The sequence below is a fragment of the Gadus chalcogrammus genome, chromosome 11 (assembly GCF_026213295.1).
Source record: "Gadus chalcogrammus isolate NIFS_2021 chromosome 11, NIFS_Gcha_1.0, whole genome shotgun sequence".
Lineage (NCBI taxonomy): Eukaryota > Metazoa > Chordata > Actinopteri > Gadiformes > Gadidae > Gadus > Gadus chalcogrammus.
In genome coordinates, this window is record NC_079422.1 from 13,757,098 (window position 1) to 13,782,629 (window position 25,532).

Consider the following 25,532-nt stretch of genomic DNA (forward strand, 5'->3'; position numbering starts at 1 on the left):
TATATGTGCATGTGTGTGTGAGTGTGTTTTTTTTTCTTTCATTTTTTTTTAGATGTGCAGCATTTGCATAAAGGCCAGGAGATTAAATGTGTGGGCTGGGAGCTGGAGAGAGTTTGCATGTTGTCTCACTTGGGGGCCCTTGATGCCAACACACTAACTTTTATTGCATTGGGGTGAAAGAGATCCTGCGGACGTTCACTGTGTTTAGCTACAGGTGGGAGGCTCCACGGCCGTAGGTGGCAGCCATTGTGGAGGGGATGTTATGCCTAATGTACCATAGAGTAGTTGCTTGCGGATCGGCCAGCATCTGTCATACAACCCTAAGAGGCTTCTGTATAAACAGTACTGCATTAAAACACATGTAGGTAAAAGGTAGGATTTACATATCTAGCAGACATCAGAAGGTAGGCTACCGCAAACATCATGAAAAGTATTGATTAATAGAAATGTGAACTTACACACACACATACAATTGGAAATTGAAAGGTTATATGAAATGCCCTATTAGTTCTTCACTAACCCAACACACTACTATTCCTACGACCTCATTCAAACATATATTAAAGTGCACTAGCCATCCTATGACCTTTTCTAAACCACAGTTTCTCTTTTTTTTCTCTCTTTTTTAAGGCGCTCATGTTCAACGCCATTGTGATGCAGTTTATCTGCATGCTGCAGTTGCAGCTCGTGGCCACAGAGGGGCAGCGTGGGACCAACCGGCCTGTATTTTATGCTGTGGAAATGGACGGAGGCGTCAGAGCAGCAAGGGACCTGGCCGAGCAGCACGGACTTGAGTTCATATCACGGGTCAGTCCCATGTTTTTAAACCGCCGTTATTACCTCCACCTATGGGTTCGCAATTTACATTCTTTTAATCCGTTTACTGAGGAATTTTTGTCAAGAGCTACAAAAGTGCTGACTTCTATTTCCCTTTTCGAGGGATATCTGACTTTCATCAAATTACAGCAGCGTTTCTGAATATTTCATATTTGATCAAAGACACATACAGAAGACCTCCCTCACGTAGACACTTACACACACACGCATACATACACACCCACACATTTTTTATTGCCAACCGGGGGGTTGTTGTATTCCAGTGAGAAATTCCCGTATGAAAAATATCCTACAGCTGAATATCTGGAGATGATGGGCTCCTTTCTTACTATTTGCTTTCATTTCAAGCTGTCAAGTATGCCATTGTTGTTAACTATTTGCTAAAGCACTAAATATGATATAACCTCTTAAGGTACCTGGGTATTTTACTGTTGAGGCTGCCATCTATTATAAAAGGATTCCCAAGGAAATATCTCTGCCGTCAGGTGGAAGTGTTGAATTGTTTCTTAAATAAGCTTAAAAGGGGTTAGCTGGGAATGTGGGGTTCTAAACATGATAGCCGGCTACTATAAAAACCCAGCGCTATCATTTTAGTAGGTCTCCACATTAAACACGGTAGATTTTTTTCTCCGAGAGATAATATGGACTTGGAGGCTAACTAACCATTACGGTGGCTTGTTAAGAAATGGGATATTTGATTAAGTCGGGAAGACGGAGCTAGCCGGCCAGTGAGTGAGTGAGACAGGTACGCTCGCAGCATGCAAATGGGCTGCCGCGAGACACACACACTCTCGCTGTGATGATGCAGCGGGCTGAGTAGCGATAGCTAAGAGAGTTTCTAAAAACCGTGATCAAATATTGTTCAAGGTTCTTTTTCGAAAGCAAACACTTTAGTCGTCCCAAATTCGTTTTGTATTGCAGAATGTAAATGTCATCATTGTGTTTGTGCCTCTCAGAATTCCTCAGACAATGGTAGGAGTGGGCTTCAAGGTTTAATGGTCTCGGGTTATTGGTGTGTGTGTGTGTGTGTGTGTGTGTGTGTGTGTGTGTATAAAGTGTGTATTGATATGTTATTGATAAGCGTTGGCTGAAGTGCCAATGGCCATGGTGTCAGGCGTGGTGCAGCAGCGGCTCAGGGGACGGTGGGGGAGGGATGGGGAGGGATGGGGGCAGAAGGAGTGGGTTCGGTTAGGGGGGGAGGGGAGGGGCCGTATGCACATCTCAACCTTGGCCCTGCCGCTGCTGCCTGGCTCATGAATAAAACATCTATTTGACCTTTATCAGCAGTTTATTGGACAGTACACCCCAACCCCACCTCCACAGCCCACCCCCCACCCCTCGCTCGCTCGCTTGCTCTGTTCTTCTTGTATCTCTCTCTCTCTCTCTGTCGCTCTCTCTTCTCTGTCTCTCTCTGTCCCTCTATCTGTCTCTCTGTCTCTTGCTTTGTTTCTATCCCTTTTACACACACACACACACACACACACACACACACACACACACACACACACACACACACACACACACACACACACACACCCCTACACACACACACCCCTACACCCCCCCCCCCCCCCCCCCCCCCCCCTACCTTCTCCCCTGTTATAGACCCGGTCCTTATATGCAACACTATATCGCCTGGGTGATCCAATCTTGGAGTTATTGTGTGATCCAGACTAAATGAGTTTGAGCGGTCACCACGGTCACAATGTATTTACTCGTGTGACAAATTCGTCCTCTATCAACCCACAGTATTTATATTGTGGAAGTCGTTTTGTTGCCACTATCCTGTTGGTCACATGGTTTATATATTTCTAAAACGCCAACACCAAGTCTTCCACCACCGCCTTTACTTTATTGTTCATGTAAACGTTGTTTCTGTGGTGTAAAGGTCTGTTAAAACTATTAGGGTTGAACCAGTCTGTGATGAACTAGAAGACACGTTTGACAGTCCGTCCACCCTCAGCCCTTGAGCATGTCCCGTTGTTGATGCTATACTATACAGTCTGGTTTCTGACCAGCACTGGCACCACCACCACCATAACCTCCACCATCACCTCCCTGATCGCCTCCCCCACCACTACCAGAACTCTCACCACCACCACCACCACCACTATCACCACTGTCACCACCACCAGCACCTCTCTTTCCTCCACCACCACCACCACTACCAAGCACACGGCTATAATCTGAGTGAGAAACGCTGACTGGCCTCTCCCGGCTGTCGGTCGCTGGCGGCTGATGTTAAATGTCAGTGACGTTAAATTGCCTTTGTTAAATCCAAGCCAATTTAATTGTGTCAAAGGTGATTTGCGCCCCACACTTCACACACAGAAAAATTACACGTAGCCTCTCAAGTAGCAGTAGGCCAGACTTCGGCATGGGTTCACTTTTATTTTGTCTTGTATTTGCGTTTATTCGGTGTATTCTGTGAGTGTTTATTTGTATTTGTTCTGCAAACGGTGAGCCGAAGTAGGTAGTCTGACATGCCAATGCCAACTCGGGAGGATTGTAGGATAGTGATGTCTGCTGGCGTTTCCGGCGGTAATATCGTACGAGTGGAAGGGGAATCAAATGTCTCCACGCTACCAGTCAACATATTGGCGGCCTCTTTGATTTCCAACGCTCAGCATCCAGGAAAATGTCATCGCGGCTTTCCCGTTGTGCGGCCTTGACATATTCATTCCAAACTGTAAAAACAACAAGATGTAACAAAACAAGCCTCCCTCCCTCCCTTCCTACCTCTCCCCTCATCCTACATCCATCCATCCATCCCTCTCTGAAGCCTCCACACCACTCCCGCCCCTTCCCTGAATGGATGTCTCCATATGATGGGGGCTGTTTCCTAGGAGTGAGACATTGCTTTTGCATCGCAGGTGGGCCCCGCTTGGTTCTCTGAAACAACAAAGCCTCCTCCCCCCCCCCCCATTTTCTTTTCCTTATACAGTCAATACGTACGACTCCACAGCTTAAACTGAGACCCCCATGGTCCGGGCACCAAGGTCTGGAGAGAGAGCCGCTGATAGTGGGCCAGCGGTTGTGTTTGTCTTTAAAAGAGGGTTCTCATCTGGAGGGCATTGTCATGGCAAGCCATCCGCTCTCTGCAGCTGGATGTCCTGCCAACAGGCACAGGGCATTGTGCTATGAAACCCAACAAGAGGAATGCATACAAACGCATCAAATCAACCTATGGCAGAGAGGGGCGTTTGAGGGGAAGGACTGCATGGTGGATGCCAAGTGAATGCATCAAAATTCAGGGTAGATCGCACGGCTCTGCAAGTCGAACCGCGTAACCAATCCCGGGCTCTCAGACATTGGAAAAGAGGAGAGGGACAGAGAGAGGAAGAAAGAAAGAGGGAGGTTAGAGGTCTTCTTGTGACTAGGCAGATTATGGCCGCCATTTCCTTTTTTTGTCTGTGTGTTGTGGAGCAACACACAGTAAATCCTTATCACACAGAAACGATTCAATATTAAAGGCTTGTATAATATGCACTGTAGCTGACTTACTGTTTCTTAAGTACAATCGTTTTGTGGGTGTAATATATGTATATACTGTGTATGGTTGTATGTGTTTATATATATGCGTGTGTGTGTGTTTCAATATTATTGTTTTGCATATCCTCTTGGTTAAAAGGTATCACTGCCTGGTTGTGTGTGTAGTAACCGTTTGTACGATGGGATTATTGGCAGCATAGTCTATAATTGGTTCATAGAGTTTTTGCAGAGGTCAAAGCCTCTAGTCTCAGGAGGGTGGCTGGATATTTTCTGCCCGGGCATCTGCATATGGGTCTGTGTACATGTGCGCAGCGCTAGCTTATTTATTTACCTATTTGTCTATTTATTTCCAAGACCAGGAAGTCCCTAGTCTCCAACCAATGGTGAAAGGCCTCCCAGAATTCCCTTCCTTCCAGCGAGTGTGGAATACCGCCGGCAGATTACCATATGATTACCATATGATTAGCATAACATTACCCCGGCACAGCTTGGCACGCTGTCTGCGGACATGCTATCAGCTTATCGAGATCCAATCTCTCCAATCCGCTCTGTGCCGTCCCCCCACCCCACCAGCCTCAACGCACACACACACCCCAGGTGTATGTATTTATTTTTATTGGTTATTTTTCTGTGTTTAATATTTATTTTCTTTCCTTTCCAGTGGAACAGAGCAGGTGTAGACCTAATGGAGGCAGGGAGATCACAGTCCTGACAATCGGAGGGCCTGGGTCCGGTATATATGAGGTCCCATCTCTGCCCGGGCACTGGTGTCTTTCTGTATCGTCTTGGGACTGGCTCATGTCTTGTTTCCCCCGGCTAGTGCGGGTGGTGGTGTCTTTCAGCATCGTCGGGATGGCCCCATCGTGGGCCATCCTGATCAGTACCTGTGGTGTGTACAAAGGTTTCCATCGTATCGCTCTCGCTCTCTTTCTCTCACTGTGTGTCTATCTCTTTTTCCATATCTCTTTCTGTCTCTCACTCTGCCCTTGTCTCTCTCTCTTGCTTTCTCTCTCTCTCATGCTCTCTTCAATCTCTATTCTATTATTATCTATCTTTCCCTGTCCATTATTGTGCTTCTCCTGTTTTTATTGCTCCCTCTCTCTCTTTCTCCATCTCTTCTCTTTTTCTCTGTCCACGTTTCTCGTTCTCTCTCACTCACTCTTTCTCTTTGTCCACATCTCTCTTTCTCGTTCTCTCTCTCTATTTCTCTCTGTCCATGTCTCTCTCTCTTGCTCTATCTCTGTCACTGTCTCTCTCCATTGCAGGGCACATGAGAGGTGGAAGGGACAGCAATCGTCTAATGGTTGAGAATGTAGGGCCCATCCCATTAGTCGGGGGCCCCAGAGTTCAGCGCTGAGCAGAGTTCAGCCCAGAGCCACGCCGTGTGGAGGATTGAGAGCGGCAATATGGAGGCCAGTGCCGGCAAAGAGAGAGGCGCCCCCCCCCCCCCCCCCCCCTACTCACCAGACCCCCATCGTCCCCCCTTACGTTATTTATACTCTCTGTATCTCCTTGTACTCCACATGCACGCGGACACACCCTTTGGGTGTACATTCATTCATTCATTCATTCATTCGTGCACTCTTATGAAACAGTTTGATGCAAGCACGAGCTCACAAACACACACACACTCACACTCACACTCACATTCACATACACACACCCACACGCAAGCATGTGCACGCACACACACTCATGCTAGTCAGACTTTTTTTTTCCTCAAATTTCATTCATTTTCTCCATTTTTCATCCTCATTTTTTCCACTCCATCAATCCCCCCCCCCCCCCCATTACTCCCTGTTCACCTCCCTCCAGCCCATTCCTCGACTAGTAGACCACCTTCCTTTTTAACTTGGCCTCATTTTAGAGAGAGGGAGAAAGATAGAGGGATACAGAAGTTGTATCTACCTCGTGTGTGTGTGTGTGTGTGTGTGTGTGTGTGTGTGTGTGTGTGTGTGTGTGTGTGTGTGTGTGTGTGTGTGTGTGTGTGTGTGTGTGTGTGTGTGTGTGTGTGTGTGTGTGTGTGTGTGTGTGTTAGGGTGGGGGGGAATAGACGGCGGACGGGTGAGAGAAGGAGGTGAGCAACGTCTCCTCCCTCCCGCAACTCTCCGTTTCTCTCTCCTCCACCCTCACTCTCTCTCTCTCTCCCTGCCTACCCCTCTCTCTCTCTCTGGGCTGAGATGATGTATGGCTGCAAAGGCCACATGTTGGCCGTGTGATGGATTAAAGCACTTTGTAGGAAAATTACTGAGAGCGCCTCAGCACCCCCGAGTCCGGCCCTTAATAAAACTCTCTTCAATATTGAAATGGAGAGAGAGCGAGAAAGAGGGGGGGAGAGAAGGGGATAAAGAAGCATAGGGATGTTGCAGGAGTAACACAAACATGCTAGTGTGTAAAATGCTCTTTTGGGTAACGTGGAAGCTTTGGAGGGATCCTAAAATTGCATGCCTAAGCATGTTTTGTATTGTTAGTTTGCATTTTACACACCCTGTAATAGGATTTAATTTGCATCCGCGAGAAGGACTCGGAGCCCATTACAATAAAAGTAAACTATAGATTCACGACGGTAGATATTTTTAATGCTCTGTTTGCCTCGCATTAAAAGCCGCATGGATTATCTTTTCTGCCACGCTTGTCACTTACCGCCGTCTGCTGTGTGCACACACCATGCAACCTTTAGTTTTCACATTATTCCGATGTTTTCACCGAAATGAAGGGCTCTCCTGGGTCGCACACTTTCCCTCTGTACCGGAGACAGATTAAGTCGTCGTCGTCATGTCGGTTTAAGACCCGTCTCTGGTTTTCACCAGGCATGGTGATGTTGTACTTCTGTCGTTCTGTCAAAGAACACTATTTGTCACACCACTGCTCCATGGCACGGTTAGCCGTCAATAGGCTTTGTGGTGCATCAAGACACGAGCTTTATGCTAGCTTTGAAAAGCGATACGGAACAAACAGAAGACACTTGTATTACTGCTGTTGCAACATTATCCCACCGAAGATTTGTATCTAATCTCCCCTTTTAATTGATACGTTATCTAACTCATATTTTCCATATCCTACCGCCTATATCTTTGACCTTACGCTTTATTTTTCTCCCTTATCCCACCATTATCCCGCCTGCCTCTTCTACATCATCTGACCTATGTTTTCAGCTCCAAGCACCACCACACGACGCCAACAGCTCTGCATCATTAAAGTGTTTCCTGGCAATACACTAAGCAGTAGCGCTCGCTTGCTAACCCTATTCGGGTGTCCCACTGTGTGTGTGTGTGTGTGTGTGTGTGTGTGTGTGTGTGTGTGTGTGTGTGTGTGTGTGTGTGTGTGTGTGTGTGTGTGTGAGCATGTGTCTGTGTGTGTGCGCATCCTTTATCCTGATCCCCGCCGCAGTGTGCGCGCGCTGTCCCGCGGCGCGGTACAGGTTGTTTGTCACGGGGACCCGGGAGTCGTCGTAGGGCCACTCGCCGCTCCGCACGCCAGCTGCTGTGTTCTCTATGGGGTTCGCGCGCCGCTCCTACGTGCCGCGCCATTGGCTCTTGATGTCTCTGTTTGCTTTCTTGTTGATCTACCCCGCAAACCGCCTCCGCCACCACCATCACTACCGCCCCCACCCCCACCGCCAACACCCGCACCGCCAACCTCCTATCATTTTATTTTTCTATCCTTTTTTCTTTTTCTCGCACCCACCCTCTGTGTGTCAGCGTGTGTGTCGGAAGCTGTTGGCAGGTGGCGGGGATGATGCGTTTCCTGTGACTGATGAGTCACAACACTGGCTACTCGAGGTCCAACACCGCTTCTGCTTGGGGGAGATGAGCGGAGGTACCGGGCGATGGAGACGGCAATTATGTCTCAACTCCAACCGCAAAACATGTTGTTGTGGAATACACCATGAATGCATTTCGCACCGGTATCATGTTTTCGGAAAGGCCTTCAAGAGAAGTTGTCAAGAAGGGGGGATCGAGTACATGGATCGGGGAAACATTGATAGCTTATCATTAATAATGATTGCTTTTCTTAGTTACTTGTACATCTTAACATCAGTACACCATGTTGTACTCCTTTTGCATACACATCTATATGAAATAAGGTAATCTTATGTTTGAATCTAAACTTTTTGCACGCTTTATGATGGACGTATTTTGAGTCAAATCCAAAATATCATGATGTGCGTCATCTGATGTAATTGGCAAGGTAATGATCAATGCACAATTTACGATGCAGACTTAATGTGAATGTTTACCGATGTTGCATGTTTAATGCTGATATAAAATGAGTTAAAATACAGACATAGGAAATATGGTCTTTCTGAAGCCCCAAAGAAGACGAGCACAATCTCAATGAAGATATACAAACGATGTACCTAATCAAGACGCATCATACAGTTGGGGGGCTCGTCGTGTCAAATTATTAATAAACCTTTTCAGAGAATGTGTAATTGAAGCCCACGTAAATAAAACATTGCTAAAACATGGTTCAAAAAGCCTGCTGAAGATCAAGCAGATAACAGTAAGCATGCGTCCTGTGTTGATTCTATTTTTGACAGCATGTTCTTGTACCTTATTTCTAAATCAATGGTTGTAAAAGGGATAGGCTCTTTAATCAAAAGTCAAACAAAAGGTCTCATATAATAGGGAAGCAGCACAATCGTTTTACTATTCACTTTGTTGCAATTGAAGAATGTTTTAATCTTTCGGGAGGAAAGGTGACCTTAAAAAATAGACTTAACAAAAGCCTCGCCAACAACAAACTTTGGATATTTACATATTATAAGAAAGACAATTCAAAAGGCCAGCCAGAGAAACACTGTTGTTTGACGCTTTAATGATAATTAGAATAATTCAAATAGTTATCATTATGTGAGAGGTTTGTGTTTTTCACGGCCCAGATCGGACACATCAACAAACAACAATGTACCCCAATATCACTCTTGTTCAAGGCGTACGCTTGGACAAAGAAATGGCAGCCGTTGCTGTGAACATTTCAAGGGTCAATTATGTTAGTTGTTTGTTTCGTAAAAAAAGCAAGCACAACCAAGAATGGTTTCATGCGGTGGCCCATTCTTTAATTGTTCATTTAATGTTATGTCTTATGACAGTAGCTGGAGGAATCTTCCCACGTATTGCATCAAGGCTAACAGCGTATTTGTTTGGGTTGCCTAGTTGAGTTAGCCTAGTTGCACTTAATGATTAAATAGTCTCTTGCACACTGAAGATAGCTCAACCGGCTTCTTCGTAATAAAACACTGCGTGTGTTCAGTTAAACTCACGGCGATACTCAAAGGGGGACAGCAATACTCAACGCAATACTCGAAGCATTGCTTAATGCAATACGAATGGGCATTATGATTTGAATGTTTAGATGCCTGCTGTGTTTAAGGATAACATGGAACTAGTCTTCTGAGTATCTTACCTCCGTTATATGATTGTTTTCATGAAATAAAACGGGTAATTAGCGTGGGCTGTGGAATGTGATTTCATCCTAGGATAGGAATTTGATTTGATCACGCACAAGTGATAAAGCAGCGGTGTGTTACGTTAGTGAGATATTAAATGTAAAAATCTTACATATGTAGAAACGTTGTCCTCAGCTTTAGGGGTTAGAGAAGTTTATTCACTTTGATGAAATAATATTCAAATTGTGTAGCTCACTTTGTGTAGGTGAATTATATGACGGAAGGTGAAAAAGTCTGTTTTTCGTTTCATGATGTCTTCAAAGACATTTGTTCTTGTTTTTTGTTTTGTTGTTATTAATTAAGCAACGGGCATGACTCAATGGGTATAGTTTTAGCATAGAAATAGCTAACAACTGACCTCATTTTGTGAGGACTGTGGAGCTTGTGTTCTCATAGTACGTTTCTGACACCAAGATGAACTAAATTCCCCCCCCGCACCCTCACCCCGGGGCAGCACCCTCACCTCCCCATCAGACTAAACAGGATGGATTATCAAGGAATTGACTGGTGCCTATTATTTCGGCAAACCGAAAATGACGGCAAAGAAACTTCCACTTTTACCCAAATAATTTTGGCAATTTTCTCTTATGGCCTGAGCGCTCTAGTTATTCATTAATACTTAATCTGCTCTCCTCTGCCAAGCTCAGCCTGTGGGCATTTGCTGTTCCCTGAAACGTAGCAAAGTACAAAAATAAATTCTCAATTTTCCTTCCTTCCCACTGTAAGATTAGTTCTTGCAGAAGTGAAATATTTCCTCGTAATGGAGGGGAAGCAGTGTTATTGACCTCCTAAGAGAAAAAATAACAGTTCGTATTTTATTTCTATAAAATAGGTCACAATAGATCGTTTCTCTTTCTCACACACGCACGCACACAAACTCTTCTGCGTTTTTCTTTGATCTTTGAAGTACAGTTAAAGAGAAGATAGATTTATGGTTCTATTTTTAAGATTTAAAAATGGCAGCACACCACAACAACATTTCAGTAGAGTGGAGAACAGGACACGTATAATACCACATAGAACAAGCCATTTTTCCTGTTTAGTTTTTCATACAATGGAGGTGCATTCCAGACAGCAATAAAAGCATAACTTGTAACACAAAAAAGGTGGAAAACTGCATTTGACCCTACTACTCTGAAATGCTCATGTCCACTGCACTAACTCTTTACATTACATGAGCTACATTGTTTACACACATTCATACGAATACACAAATGTCGTTACATACGTCATATTTTAGACTCCAGCCAATCCAGAGACTTTAGACATCACATGATGTTCGAACTAAATGAAAAATTGTTAATCTAAACCCCTGATTGTACTTCATACGTAGTAATATATATGTCAGTCCAAGTCCCTCAGTTCGCTGTTGGAACACTGCTGGGGGGTTTGGCTGGCGACAGCACCCAGTGGTGGACAGGGAGTAGGTGTCATTTTGCACAAGGCCCTTCAGGACGTTGTGATCGCCTTCCTTTTACCTCTGTGCTTTCGAGTCACAAATGGGGCCGTCTTGTAGTCATCCCAGACTTGGAAGCATTAAGCCGTGTCACTACTGAGGGGAGGAATCACAGAGGCAAAGTGCTGACTGGCTTCCTTCTCCGTGCCGCTCTGCTATGCCTTGATCATCATGACATCAGCTGAAAAGGGGAAAAGCTGGAGACACGATTCTCAGGCAGTCTTTTTACTTTTCTCGTTCATTCGAGAATATAATCCTCCCAGGCCACGTGCAGATACTATATGCTTTTGAGAAAGTAACCCCAATCAAGCTGTATTTCTAAATTTGACAGAGATGCTGGTAATGTCGAGGTTAGTGTATTATTCAAGGTAATTCAAGGTTGTCTCTTTGTGCTATTTTGGCCTATTGCTGGCCACATCAATCTCTAAACTCACCAATATACACACTGCCTGCTCCACAAGGAAATAGGGAGCTGGATTTGACATGCTATCAGATTCAGTGACCACTGTAGCTGTGTAGCGGGCTCAATCTGCATGTGAACCCTTCAAAGCCGTGCCAGTCTGTACGATGTGCTGCAGTCACCGCCAGTTAGTACAATGACTCCAACACATTAATTGTGGGTGCCCTTGTGTTTTCCTCTGCACTGTGTGTGTGTGTGTGTGTGCGTGTTTTCAACACCATGATGATTAGTGTTCTCGATAACTGGCTCGCTGGCCGAGCTGATTGGTCCAACAGTGCTGTGTGTGTCAGGCAGGCCCTGCGTCCGGACTGGAGAACATGAGTGAAGGAGCAGATAATTGATAGTGACAAGGCGCTCCCGGCCTTAATTGCTGACGGTGAATTAGATTACCTTTTCAAAGTGCCTTCATTAGCAGAGGGAGATCCATACCAACAGTCCCCTGATTGGCCTCATATTGTTCTGTTGTGAACCTGCTCTAGCAGGGCATGGGCACAAGTGTGTGTGGGTGTGTGTGTGTGTGTGTGTGTGTGTGTGTGTGTGTGTCCTTGAATCTGCGTGTTTATGTGTCCGTGTTTTGTTTTGGTAGATGTCACCGCCGGTTAATATTGATGTACAGCTCCTGTGTTTGTTGTTAATGTATATGAGTGAGTGTGTGATTGTGTGTGTATCTCTCTTGAGAAGGAGCGGTGTTTAGAAGGAGATATGTGTTGTTGTTCTGACCCCTCTAAGGGGAAGATGAATTATTGGCCTGGCGGAGTCAGAACGAATTTAGTAAACGGGCAGATTAGGAAGTACTGTTCTGTTTGGGTGCAACAGAAAAAAACAACCCTTGTTCAGGTGATGGCATTATGAGTTCAAATCATGTATCAGTAGTTTTTAGTTGTCTCACAAATCAGACTATAGAATAATATCTCAAGTTTATTCGATGTGATATCTCCATAATGAAACCGGAAACAAGGCATAACTCCGCCCCTTGCAGTGTCTGGTTCTGTGCGGTCTCCCCCCTGCAGTTTTGCTATTACAAAATAGGACTGCTGGAACCAAGATTAGGCGTGCACCACTCCACTTGTTTCTTTTGTTTCTAGCAGTTTTTTCAATCAGTTTATTTTTCCGTCCATTTTGAAGTATTGCATAAGAAAAGATAGAAGGAAACGCCACAATTCCCCAAAACTTCCTCAATTATTTGTTGCTTGTTTGAGGAGGTTTTTGCCTCTTCCCATCAAAATCAGCTGTGTCCGCTGTCGGCGTCTTCCCGGATATTTCGATAACGGAGAGATGAGGAGACCAAGATATCTCTCTGTTTAATCCTAGAAATAAACATCATATGGCATAGGCAACCTTTTTTGTTTCCTGTTCTCGCCACCATTCCTATTTATTATAGCCAAGCGTAACACAGCCTATTCTCACATTTTGACGGAAATGGCAAAAGTTTGCTTCAAATTCACATGACAATACTGACTGGGATGCATCCTTGAAAAACAATCCCTCTTTCAATCTTCCCAAACAAAACATTATTTTTTGTTGTTGTTCTTCCCCTCCTTTTGGAATCCCTGGCATCATCATCATCATCATCATCATCGTCATCATCAGCAATATAAATCAAAGTTATAATCAAAATTCCAAATCGCCTCCCCCTCTTGTCCACCCCCCCCCAACTTCAAGTCCAACCATTAGTACCTCCATGGCCACAATCACCGCTCCCCCGCTGGGTTTAATGGAGTGTGCGTGGCGGCAGAGGGTACGGCGCGTGTGCACGCTAGGTTCAGTTGAGCTGAGCTCAGCTGAGTCTGGATCAAACCTGACTGTGTGATCAGTGCAGAGCCAGGCTCCTCTCAGTGGGGGACAGGGGGTTGGGGACGGGGCTGGTGTGTGTGTGTGTGTGTGTGTGTGTGTGTGTGTGTGTGTGTGTGTGTGTGTGTGTGTGTGTGTGTGTGTGTGTGTGTGGAGAGGGGGGGGTGGTGATGATGAGTAGTGTGTCACTGGCTACATCCGACCAGGGAGAGGTTTGAGATAAAAGAGAGGAGAGGAGGGAAGGGGGGATGTGAGCGGGGTACGGTGGGAGGTAGGGAGGGTGGATGGGGGTGGGGGGGGGGGTGTGTAGCTGGGACCGACTAAAGAGGGAAGGAGGAGAGGACAGTTAAGGAGGAGGGCGACTTGGTGGAAAGCCGAGGGATTAGAGGGAGGGATGTTTTGGCTACGGAGGGAGTCGAAGGAGCAGGGGAGACAGCGTCAGAGACCAGGAACAAAGATGGAGGAGAGGAGGAGACGGAAGGGGAAGGACGAATGATCTAGAAGGAGATTACAAAAAGAAGATGAAAATGTGTCTGGGTCTCCTGTTGGGGCGGATAGAGACAAAGGCGGAGCAGGGGCATGCACGTGGGGGAGCGATATGAAACACGAGCAGTAAAGGAATAATGTGAAGGGAGTCACCGTGGAGCAACGGGGAAATCAAAGGAGAGAGGGAGAGATCCTTGCAACAGAGAGTAGCAGAAATTAGAGAGAGAAATTCTTAAGCAAGCAGAGGTACAGTGATTGTTTTGCTCTCTCTCTCTCTCTCCCTCCTCCCCCTCTCTCTCTCTTTCAGTCTCTCTCTCGCTCTCCCCCTGTGTCTTTCTCTAAACGGTCGGGATGTGGCTTGTATCTGCCGGCAAGAAGGAACTCAATTTGGAACAATTTACTCTGCAGTCTCAGGCCTGATGCACCTCAGGGACAGAAAATAGAGAGAATGAAAGTGAAGGAAGATAGAATCAGCTCTGTACACACTGGCATGCACATGGACCGAGACACACACACATACACATACACACATACACATACACACACATACACATACACATGCACACACACACACACACACACACACACATTGGCCATGGACACAATTGCCGCCGAGTAGATTTCACTTAGTTAGTTCTAACTCTCCCAGGCGGTCAATGCGATTGAGTTTATAAGGCTTGGAAATGAAAAGCCCAGGATAAGGTTAGATAAACTGTGTGCTATTTGATTTCCTGCCCACCTCTCGGATCAAGGCCTCAGAGGGCAGATGGCTTGGGGAAATGGTGAATTCCTGTTGTGTTCAGGTCATTCGGTGTGATTAAAGGGTGACTGTATTATGTTTTTGAATTGCCCATACTGTACCACAGTTCTCATCCGTTTTATTTTTTTGATGTCGAATTGCCTGCAGAGAGATTGCTTTTTTATTTGCCTCCTTGAAATACCAAAATATTGAATTGTTTTTACAAAACAAAACACAAAATACAGTTTCCTAGATTATACAAACTGTCTAAATGAATCCCGGAAATCCACTTTGCATCCGTGCTGGCAGTTTAAATTCATGTTGGGCCATCCATTGTTTTTCCAGGCCATCTACGTCCAGAAAGTATCCAAAGTGACTATGTATCTCTGTTCCCTATCGCTGATAGGTTGGCAGTCTGGAGAATGTGTACAGCCTGAAGGACAGCAGGGAGCCCCAGGACCAAGCCCCCCTGGAGGCACAACTCCAACACACAGCGGGGGTTGGTTCGGCCCTCCTCTTCCATCACTCATTCTCTCTGTCCACAGCAGGTCTTTCCAGTTTCATCACTTGATCCATAAATGGTCCAGACTATGTATTAAACCAAAAAAGCCGATATGATACTGCTTTGACGATGGATTTTTTTATCGAACCATTGCTCGTATAGCATGAAGGAGGCTGTCGCACTCAGAGTCTTCTTATGCAGCACCTTTTATTTGCAGCGTCCGAAGTAGACTTTGACAATTTTGTCTTTTTACCTGACAGAGTGGAAAACTCTTCCGGCCAAGCAACTGTTGTAATATGATACCCAGATTTTTTTATTTAGAAAAATGACCTGCGAAATGGTAAAATCTTGCCATCGTTGGCTTGTGGCAGTGCTAGTTTTGAACCCTTTATTGGGAGTACAATTTTGGTCGAAGCCCAATCTTTACTGAACAACTGATACTGGAAGCGAGGCGGCTTCGACTGTGACTGAAACACTAACGGGGCCCAGTCAAAACAATGCATTCACACTCTGGCATAGTTTTTAATTTCATACGGCATGCATATGCAAATGAGGGATTATTTGGCTGGTGCTGGCCGTTTTAATCAGATCTGGTGTTGATTAGAAGGTGGAAGAGAGAGGGAGAGAGAACAAAAATAACAGATTGTTTGTGTAAGAGCTGAAGGTTGTTTACCTTGCTAGAGTTGACCACTGTTCCTCCCAAATTCATTCATTTTTTTTTTGCCCACCCACACACAAATACACCTCCTCACTCACCAAAAACCATTTTGCATAACCCTTGGTGCGAGAACAGCCTCTGTGACCCCTGTTCTGTTGCCACGGAAACGGTCACCCACAGAGACATCCCCGTGACACACGCGTTTGGCCCCCGCGCAGATCTACCCACCGACTCCACACACACACGCACACGCACACGCACGGAACATGAAACCACATACATTTAGACCCACAGCTACAGCCACACAAATGCACGCACGCACACACACACACACACACAAACGTATATATACATGCATACACACACACATAAACACCTACGCACGCACATACACAAAGGTTTGGTAGAAAGAAAGGAGAGAAAGTGAATAGCAGTTTTAAAACTTCGGGAGTCTGGATACTAATCTACGTGGTGTGCGTGTTTGTGATTAATTTAAGTAATTCATACTTGCTCGCCAGTGAGCCCATGTACAGCTCATGATTTAATTTTAAACTCTTACTTTAATTCTCTTCTTGTCATCTTAACTTTAGGCGTAAATTAATTTGCGCCCCGGAATGCACCATATTGGTTTATCGGCTACATATGTAATGGATTGCACCGATAATAATGTGTTGGCGTGATGAACAATTGCATATCCTGAATTTCGTATTTCTTTCCAATCCCATATCTGCACTTTCAACATCCTTTCAGCTCTGCTCCGGAGACATTCTCTTAAACCCAATTGAAAAAATATTTGAACATTTCCTCGTCCAGGAAGCTATTTCAGTAGTGGTGTCAGTGTGTGTGTGTGTTTGTGTGTGTGTGTGTGTGTGTGTGTGTGTGTGTGTGTGTGTGTGTGTATTTGTGTTACATTTGAAAATGGTCAATATTGTAATAGGCTTATAGGAGGATTATTTACAATGGCTCAGGTGAACACTGTTTGTATGTTGGCTACAGTAAATAGCTTTGCCCAAAGTACAAAAGATAAACTCTACTCTACCCAAATCTGATTGCTTATTAATCCACAGAATCAATTTTCACTTGTTCTCTAACTGATGGACTGTTAGTAGTTTCTACGCTCTAGAAATTGACGACAGAACAGCACAGGACCTTATGAACGATAGATATAAATTTCTCTCTCTGATACTAACCTAATTTTAATAAACAACCTTAAAGACCATGAATGTAGAATTTACATTTAAAAGAGCTATACTACAGCGATATTCAGCTTTGATAAACTGAACTGAGCATGCACAGCGCCATGGCTTTACAGATGACAACAACAGAGTCTTGTCCTCTGTGACTACTATGTGTTTCTACATGTATGCGTGTGTGCTTCTACATGGCGTGTGTGGGTGTGTTTTGCCACTGTGTAAACGCAAGCCCGTGCAGCCACACACTCTATCTCGTCTTGGCAAAGCAACAATTAGCCATTGTGTTAATCATGCTGCTAATGACATAATTACCCAGGCTGAGGAAACAGCTCAGCTCAGGCTTCAAAGAGGTCTGAGGCACCAAAAACCCATAAGGCTTATAGACACACACACACACACACACACACACACACACACACACACACACACACACACACACACACACACACACACACACACACACACACACGTGTACACACACACACACACATGTGTACACACACACACACACACATATATCTTTACACACACACATAAACGGCCACATACATGTTTACGCACGCACGCACCCTAAACACAGACACACACACACACACACACACACGCACCCTAAACACACACGCACGCATGCGCGCGATTGTGTGCACGCGCATGCACACAATCCCACACAAATGTTGTGTATACATATATAAATGTGTGTATCTGTTGATGTACATAGTACTCTAGTCTTTGAGTGTGAGTGCGACTCCAGGCGACGGATCGCTTTGCTCTGACAGTAATGCTGTTTCACAGAGCTTGTCCATGTGACATACAACAGAATGAGATCTCTCTCTCTCTCTCTCTCTCTCTCTCTCTCTCTCTCTCTCTCTCTCTCTCTCTCTCTCTCTCTCTCATGCTCTCTATTCTATTATTAACTGTCTTCCCCTGTCCATTCTTGTGGTTCCTCTCTCTCTCTCTCTCTCTCTCTCTCTCTCTCTCTCTCTCTCTCTCTCTCTCTCTCTCTCTCTCTCTCGCTGATAAAAAGAGAGCCACACAATCTCTGTCTGTCTTACCTCCTTTCGGTTCTTTGTTTTTCCCTCTAGCCCGGCCATTTCTGTCTTCTCTTACATCACACACTTTTATCACCATTGTTGTTGTTATTTATTATAATCTCCTAGCTCCTGCATGTGGACTCGTGCGCACACCCAGCAGCAAAAAAAACACTAACTGGCACACACACCCACTACCCATAGACAATAACTGATATCACACACATCCAACACACCCATGCACCCTATCACACTACTAGCTAACATTCACAGACGCGCTAACACACATATATCACACAAACGCACACACAAACACACACACATACACACACACACACACGTGTGCGCGCACCAATATACACACAAAGACACACACAAACACAAAAGCGCAAACAAAAATATGTCCAAAACCACACGCACATGCACATATCCAATACACGCACTCACACAAACACGCATGCATTCACACATACATATCCAATACACGCACACACACAAACACACATGCACTCACACATACATATCCAATACAGCCATATACTCTGACACACTGTACTCCACTACTGTCCATACACTGCTCTCAGTGAATCAAACAGTGTGAACCATAAAGTGTGAACCATACAGTGACCTTTAACAGAACATCTCACCCGCTGACCCCCTGCTAGTGTCTACTAACTGATACCACCATGTGTAGGCACTTGTTCCCTCTCTTTTTCTATTTCTCTCTGTATTTCTCTCGCCCTCCTCTCTTGTCTGTCTGTCTGTCTGCCTCTTGCTCTCTCTCTATAATGGTTTTGTGTGTGTGTGTGTGTGTGTGTATGTATATAGATATATATATATGGCTTATAGACACACAAAACCACACACACACACACACATACATGTTTACACACACACACACATACATCTTTACACACACACATGTTTATATTCGCACGCACATACACGCACGCACACACACGCGAGCACACACACACACACACACACACACACAACTCAAGGCGACGGATGTGTATATCTGTATATATATACATATGTGTGTGTGTGTTTGTCTGTGTGTGAGTGTGTGTGTGTATATATATATATATATATATATATGTTTTTATGTGCCTATATAGATAGACAGACAGACAGACAGACAGACAGACAGACAGACAGACAGACAGACAGACAGACAGACAGACAGACAGACAGACAGACAGAGTTCTGCTCCAATATAAGCACTCACCCATACAGAGAGAAAGGGGGGGGCGGTGGATTCCACTCTATTTCTAATAAGACGTGCATACTGGGAACCTACAGTAGATCAATAGCGTGCTGCTTGAAAGGTACTGCTTGGTTTAAGGTTCAGCCTTGATCCGATAGAAGCACACTCTTGGATTCTCCGTCTACTGCTCTCCACACACACACACACACACACACACACACACACACACACACACACACACACACACACACACACACACACACACACACACACACACACACACACACACACACACACACACACACACACACACACACACGTCATCACACATCATTTTTTCTCTTTTAATCATCCCTGTCCACGCTCCTTCCACAAACAAATAACAGTGACAGGACGTCCATAAACATACACAATACTATTTTCTAAATCTTTAATGTTTTTTTCCCCCGTTTTTTTTTTTTTTCCACTCCGTTTCTTAAGACCCCGGTCACATCCACAGTCCCACGGCCCTATAAGGAGCTTTCACGCTTTTTGGTTTGCTTTAGATGTCTAATACCCCCTCGCTTTTGTGTCAGGGAGCCGGAGAGGCGTTGAGAGCCGCTGATAAACCCACTTAGATCCCTTCCTGGCCCGTCACCCCGGCCCCGCCGGCCCGCTTTAGCAGGGAGCTGATCTGTGACGGCCTGCCACTCAAACTGAGCACTTCTGAAGGCTGACACAATGGAGTGAACGACACCGAAGGGCAGCACAGAGGAGAGCTGGGGAGAGAGCGCGGGATGGATGGAGGGAGGGAGGCAGGGAGGGAGGGAGAGATGGGGGAGGTTACGGAGAGAGGTGGAGTTGGAGGAAGAGAGGGAGAGAGGGAGAGAGATGGTGGAGGGAGGGCGGGGGAGGGTTATGGCGAGAAGAGATGGAGTGGGGGGGGAGGGAGAGAGATAGACTGAGAGACGGGGAAGAGGAAGGGGGAGGTAGTGGGTAGAGGAGAGGAGGTGGAGTGGAGTGGGGGGGTAGGGGGGTAGGGGGGAGAGGCCAAGAGGTTGGCTGAACGAAGGATAGGATTTTTTTTTCCCTCCAAATGTTTTCTTGCTTTCCTCTCCCTTCAGGCTGTAGAGTCTGGGACCCCCCCCCCAACCCCCAATCCCCCCCCCCCCTTCCCCTCGTTCAAATACATCAGAGTGTTGTCAGACCATTACAACCACCTGGAAATCTCTCTCGATCCATCTCTATCTCTCTCTCTCTCTCGCTCCATTTCCATGGTTGTGACTAACCGTGTGGCCTGAGAGGAAAGCCAGAGAGAGAGAGAGAGAGAGGGAGACAGAGAGAGAGAGAGAGGGAGACAGAGAGAGAGAGAGAGGGAGAGAGAGAGGGAGAGAGAGGGAGGGAGAGAGAGAGACAGGTAGACTGACAGTGAGTCAGGACAGCAGGATAGCCCGGCAGCCGAGGGGAGTACAGCAGCAGAGGGGTCTGCCGTGTCCCCGGCGGAGTGACAGGAGTGTTGTCCAGGGCCTTGTTTGCTGTTCCCTGGTCCCGGTGCGCCGCAGTAATGGTTCTTGGCAGGCGGCTCTGTGGCCGTTCTGGAGGGCCAGGAGGACGGACCGGGACGGGCCAAGGTGGCGTGGTCGCCAGAGTGACAGGAGCGCCGGGGTGATTGACAGCGGGCCAGCCCTGCTCCCTGGGGGGGGGATCCGGGGAAGGGCAGCGGAGCCCGAAATGTCAGCGGCGGTATCTGTGCGCCGCGGCGTCTGCTCTGCTCCTATCACATCGCCGCAGCTGCAGCCTGCCTAGCGCCCCCCCCACCCCTCCCCCCCCAACCCCTACCCCCCCCCCTCCCCTTCATCACCTTGGAAACACACTCAACCTCACTCGTTCACCCACATTCACCCACTCTCTCTGCCCTAATGCTGGCCGCCGTTCTCATGTACGAACACTTCTGATCGATCTGTCCCCGTCTCTGTCTGTAGGTCTGTCTGCCCCCCGGATTAAAAAATAAAATGTGATTAAAAAGTAAAATGTGATTAAATGTTGAACGTACTTGGTGTGTAGGCTTGTGTTTACGCACCGCTTGACTTTTGTTCGCCTTGCTCTTTTCGTTTGTAGTACATGTGTGTCTTTGTGTGTGTGTGTGTGTGTGTGTGTGTGTGTGTGTGTGTGTGTGTGTGTGTGTGTGTGTGTGTGTGTGTGTGTGTGTGTGTGTGTGTGTGTGTGTGTGTGTGTGTGTTATGGCTGGATGATGAATGCGCTGACAGAGGAAGGGTCAGTGTCACAGACAGTCTGGTCAATTGCCCCTCATTCCCTGAGCCCAACCTTGAGTGAGCCTCCCTAAAGAGTCTCAATCTGCCATTAAGACACACACACACACACATACACATTCCCTGGTGAGCGTGTGCCATTAGTAGCTGGCAGGGCCTGGTTTGACAGAGAGCGATTAGCTCCCTATCATGTGTATTGATCACCTGTGTCCTGGCAGCTCCTGCACAAGAGGGGAGGTGCAAAGTACATGGGGGCACACGCACCATCAAGTCCCAGTCCCCCTGTGTGTGTGTGTGTGTGCGTGTGTTTGTGTGTGCGTGTGTGTGTCTGTGTGTGTGTGCGTGTGTGAATGGGGTTTGGGGGGATTTCTATGTTATGATATGTGTCATCGTCACCTTACATTTGGTATTATTGTTCAAATGAATCATTATTTAAGTGGAGGAATGTAAGCTTGAAGATAACCCCTCTACACCAAGCATACACATAAACACACACACACACACAAACACACACACACACACACACACACACACACACACACACACACACACACACACACACACACATGGACTACACTCACATGCACTCCAGCCCAGTTGCATGCGTGCCTCTTGGTGTTCATGGACCTGAGTTCTCGTTAATTGGACCTAATTGAGGAACGCAGGCAAATACAGCAACGAGGCTTTCAGGACATAAAAGGCTGCTGCCGGCTCCCGATTGTATTTATTTTCAACCTCTTCCACTCACATTTAAGTGGCAGACGACAGCAGGGGCCTGGAATTGTGTGTGTGTGTGCAAGTGTGTGTGTGTGTGTGCAGGTGCGCTGTTTGATTTCTTTCTTTCTTTTCTTTCATTCACAAGGGCCAGCTTCCCATCAGATCAAAGCAGAGGCTAGAGAAAAGAGTGTGTGTGTGTGTGTATGTTGTTTGTTTATATTTGTATGTGTGTGTGTGTATATTGGAAGTAACGTGAAGGTTTTTATCATTCTTATCAGCCCGATTAGACGATTCAGGGGAAAAGGGTGAGATGGAAACCCTTTTCCTGATTTTTTCCCGGTATACATCCCCAGTACTTGTATAGATGGGCCACTCTCTTTGCCAACAGCGAAGCATGAGATGAGAGCAGAATAAAATAACTCATTTGCTTTTACTCTCCTACAATTTTATGGATTTGAAAACAGTTCAAAAATGCTAATTAAAACTTCCCATTTAGTTACACAACAAAAATGTATTATAAATGCATGCACCAAAAACTCAAGCTAAAAAAGTGTTGTAAATATTATGCTTCTGATTCAGTCGGGTTCTGGGATGCTGGTATAACGATTAATAAGCAGCTGTGTGGTTGGTTCTGCAGGTGGTTTGGCTCCAGAGGCAGCAGGGTTTCCATAGAGACAAACGTTTCTCTATCACACAACTGGACGCGAGTCAAGTTCACGGTGAGAAGTGATGGATGGCAGATTTTTTTACCTGGTTTGTTTTGCACCAGTAATACCTGCAGGGGTGCAGTTAATTTTTTATTATGCCTGAGGTCATTGCTTATTGGAATTCTGAATATATTACCGTTATTTTTTCTCTTCTCGTTCCAATGGAAAATTAAAGTTTTGGGTGTTTTTATTTTGAGCAGTGAGTTCATCAAATGTTTCAGTGTTTGGAGACTGAAAACATATTGTGCTTGCTATTTAGCAATGTGCTTTAACAATTACATGTAATAATTGGAATAATGAATACACACAATTCATTATTGCAATTTCTTAGATCGGACCAGTGATTCCAGTCATTTGAAGTATGAATCGTTTCAGTCAAACGTTTATCCAATGATCAAAGCTTAAATCGAACCGTGCCACTCAATTTGAAGGAGCCAGTTTATCTTTGTAGGCGCTAAGGTACATTTGGACATAAAGACTTTTTTTCTCATGTTTCGGCAATTGTTATTTCCTATCCGACATGAAAAAACACCTTGTCTGGAAATGACTTGCTAAACCCACTGGGATCAACTTAAACATTGTTGAAGAACCACAACAAGCCTAATTCCTTCAGGCACGCCTGCGGCTATGTCACAGGGTAACACCTGCGCCGTACCGTGTGGTTCCTTCACACACGGCAGAGAGGCCCTTCTTGAGCACACGCTGGGAGTGAAGGTGGAGGTGGAGGTGGTGGGAGTGGCGTTGGGGATGGAGGTGGTGGGAGTGACGGGGGAGGTGGAGTTGGTCGAGGAGAAGGTGGATGGGGGGTGGGAGAAGGAGGTGTTGGCTTTGGGAGAAAGGGAAGGTAGCGGTGGTGGCCGTTAGTGGCGCGATGACTCACACACTGAGCGTGGTAAGCAATGTTTTTTGCCTTCTTGCACACTCCCACTATCTTTCTCTCTCCATCGCGCTCTCTCACTATCTCTATCGTTTTCTCGCTCTCACTCCCCCTCTCTCTCCGAATGAGGCACAAGGAGATGCCGCGCTACGTTCAGAGTCAAAAAGTCAAAAGCAAAGGATGAGGCGAAGAAACAAAGCAAAAACCAAACTTAAGAAATCTCTTGTAGAAGGTGGCAGACTTTGTCAATTTGCGTCAGCCACAGTAAAGCAGTGTGGGGTAGGGCTGTCTGTTTGGGGCGGGGAGGGGGAGGGGATGCCGTAAGTGTAGCGTGTACCCGCAGAAAGGTGTGGCTCTGGGTACACAGATAGCATGTCCGCAGACAAGCTGTGCTGGGGTAATGTTATGCTAATCATATGGTAATCATATTGTAATCTGCCAGCGGTATTCCACGATCGCTCTGAAAAAGAGGGGAATTCTGGGAGGCCTTTTGCCATTGGTTGGCGACGAGCGAGGACTTCCTGGTGTCAGAGTGCACAGAACAAACCTAAAAAATAGAGACACTAGTTTATTGACGCAAATGTTTTGTACACACTCGCTCACTCTCCCACATACACGTGTGTGTGTGTGGCTGTGTGTGTGTGTGTGTGTGTTTGTGTGTGTGTGTGTGTGTTTGCCTGCAGGGCCTCCAAGGCAGCAGAATGTAACTGACAGGAGGTCCAAGAAGAAGAAGAAGCTGACTGACTACTCTCCCCTTACCTTCAATGACCCTCTCTGGCCCCTGCAATGGGAATTGGTGGGTTAACAGCATGTGTGTTTTTGTTTGTGTGCGTGTGTGTGTGTGCACATGAATGCAGGTTGTCAATGTATGTGTGTGTGTGGTTGTGCACATGTCTGTGTTTATGTGCACTTGTGTATGTGCATGTGAATGATTCCTCACATGTGACTGCCATGGTTCAGCCATCCTCCCATGAATGACTGCACTGGATGTGGGGAAGAGATGAAGAGAGAGAGAGTGACTTGGTTATGGAGAGAATGAAAGAGAGACGGAAAAAGATGCATGTAGATGGAGAGAACGAAAGAGTGATGGAGGGATAGAGATGGAGACAGAGATAAAGACAGAGATAGTGAGTGGGAGAGAGAGAAATGGCGACGGGGAGAATGAGAGTGAGAGGGTGATGGATACATGGAGACAGAGTGCGCGAGACAGTGAGATGGAGAGAGAGATAAAGACAGAGATAATGAGAGGGAGAGAGGGAAATGGAGACAGGGAGAATGAGAGAGAGAGAGGGCGATAGAAACTTGGAGACGGAGAGAACGATAGAGAGAGATAAGGACAGCGATTAAGGGGGTGGGATCTATGCTGACCAGAGGCAGATGTCTGGTGTTGATAAGGCCAAGAGGCTGTGTGTTCTGGGGCTGGTCCCCGAGAGGCTCCTGGACCAGCCGGCTCCTCGCTTGACTCCGACCACATCAGACCCCTTCCACTCGTTCACCATGAACAGCCACGAAGGACCCACCCAATCAAGTAGAGATATTTAGTTGTTTGTTTACTTTTTATCTGTTGACCATCTATTTACCGTTACTTTGGAAATCTTTTGGAAAATGCCTCTGCTCTGTGTCGGAATCGTAAACATTGCTTCCAAAAGACAGTGGCGCTCCAAGCCGCCAACCGTTTACC

General features: G+C 46.1%; 1 protein-coding gene across 1 annotated transcript in view; it reads left to right on the plus strand.

Annotated features, from left to right (window-relative positions):
* Positions 1 to 25,532, plus strand: part of LOC130391754 (neuroendocrine convertase 1-like) — a 93,618-nt gene that overhangs the window by 2,598 nt on the left and 65,488 nt on the right. Inside the window, exons 2-5 of the mRNA XM_056602012.1 lie at positions 631 to 807; positions 15,120 to 15,212; positions 22,905 to 22,986; positions 24,535 to 24,647. Coding sequence (XP_056457987.1) covers positions 637 to 807; positions 15,120 to 15,212; positions 22,905 to 22,986; positions 24,535 to 24,647 — 459 coding nt within the window. The 5' untranslated portion in view covers positions 631 to 636. The remainder of the gene's footprint in view (positions 1 to 630; positions 808 to 15,119; positions 15,213 to 22,904; positions 22,987 to 24,534; positions 24,648 to 25,532) is intronic.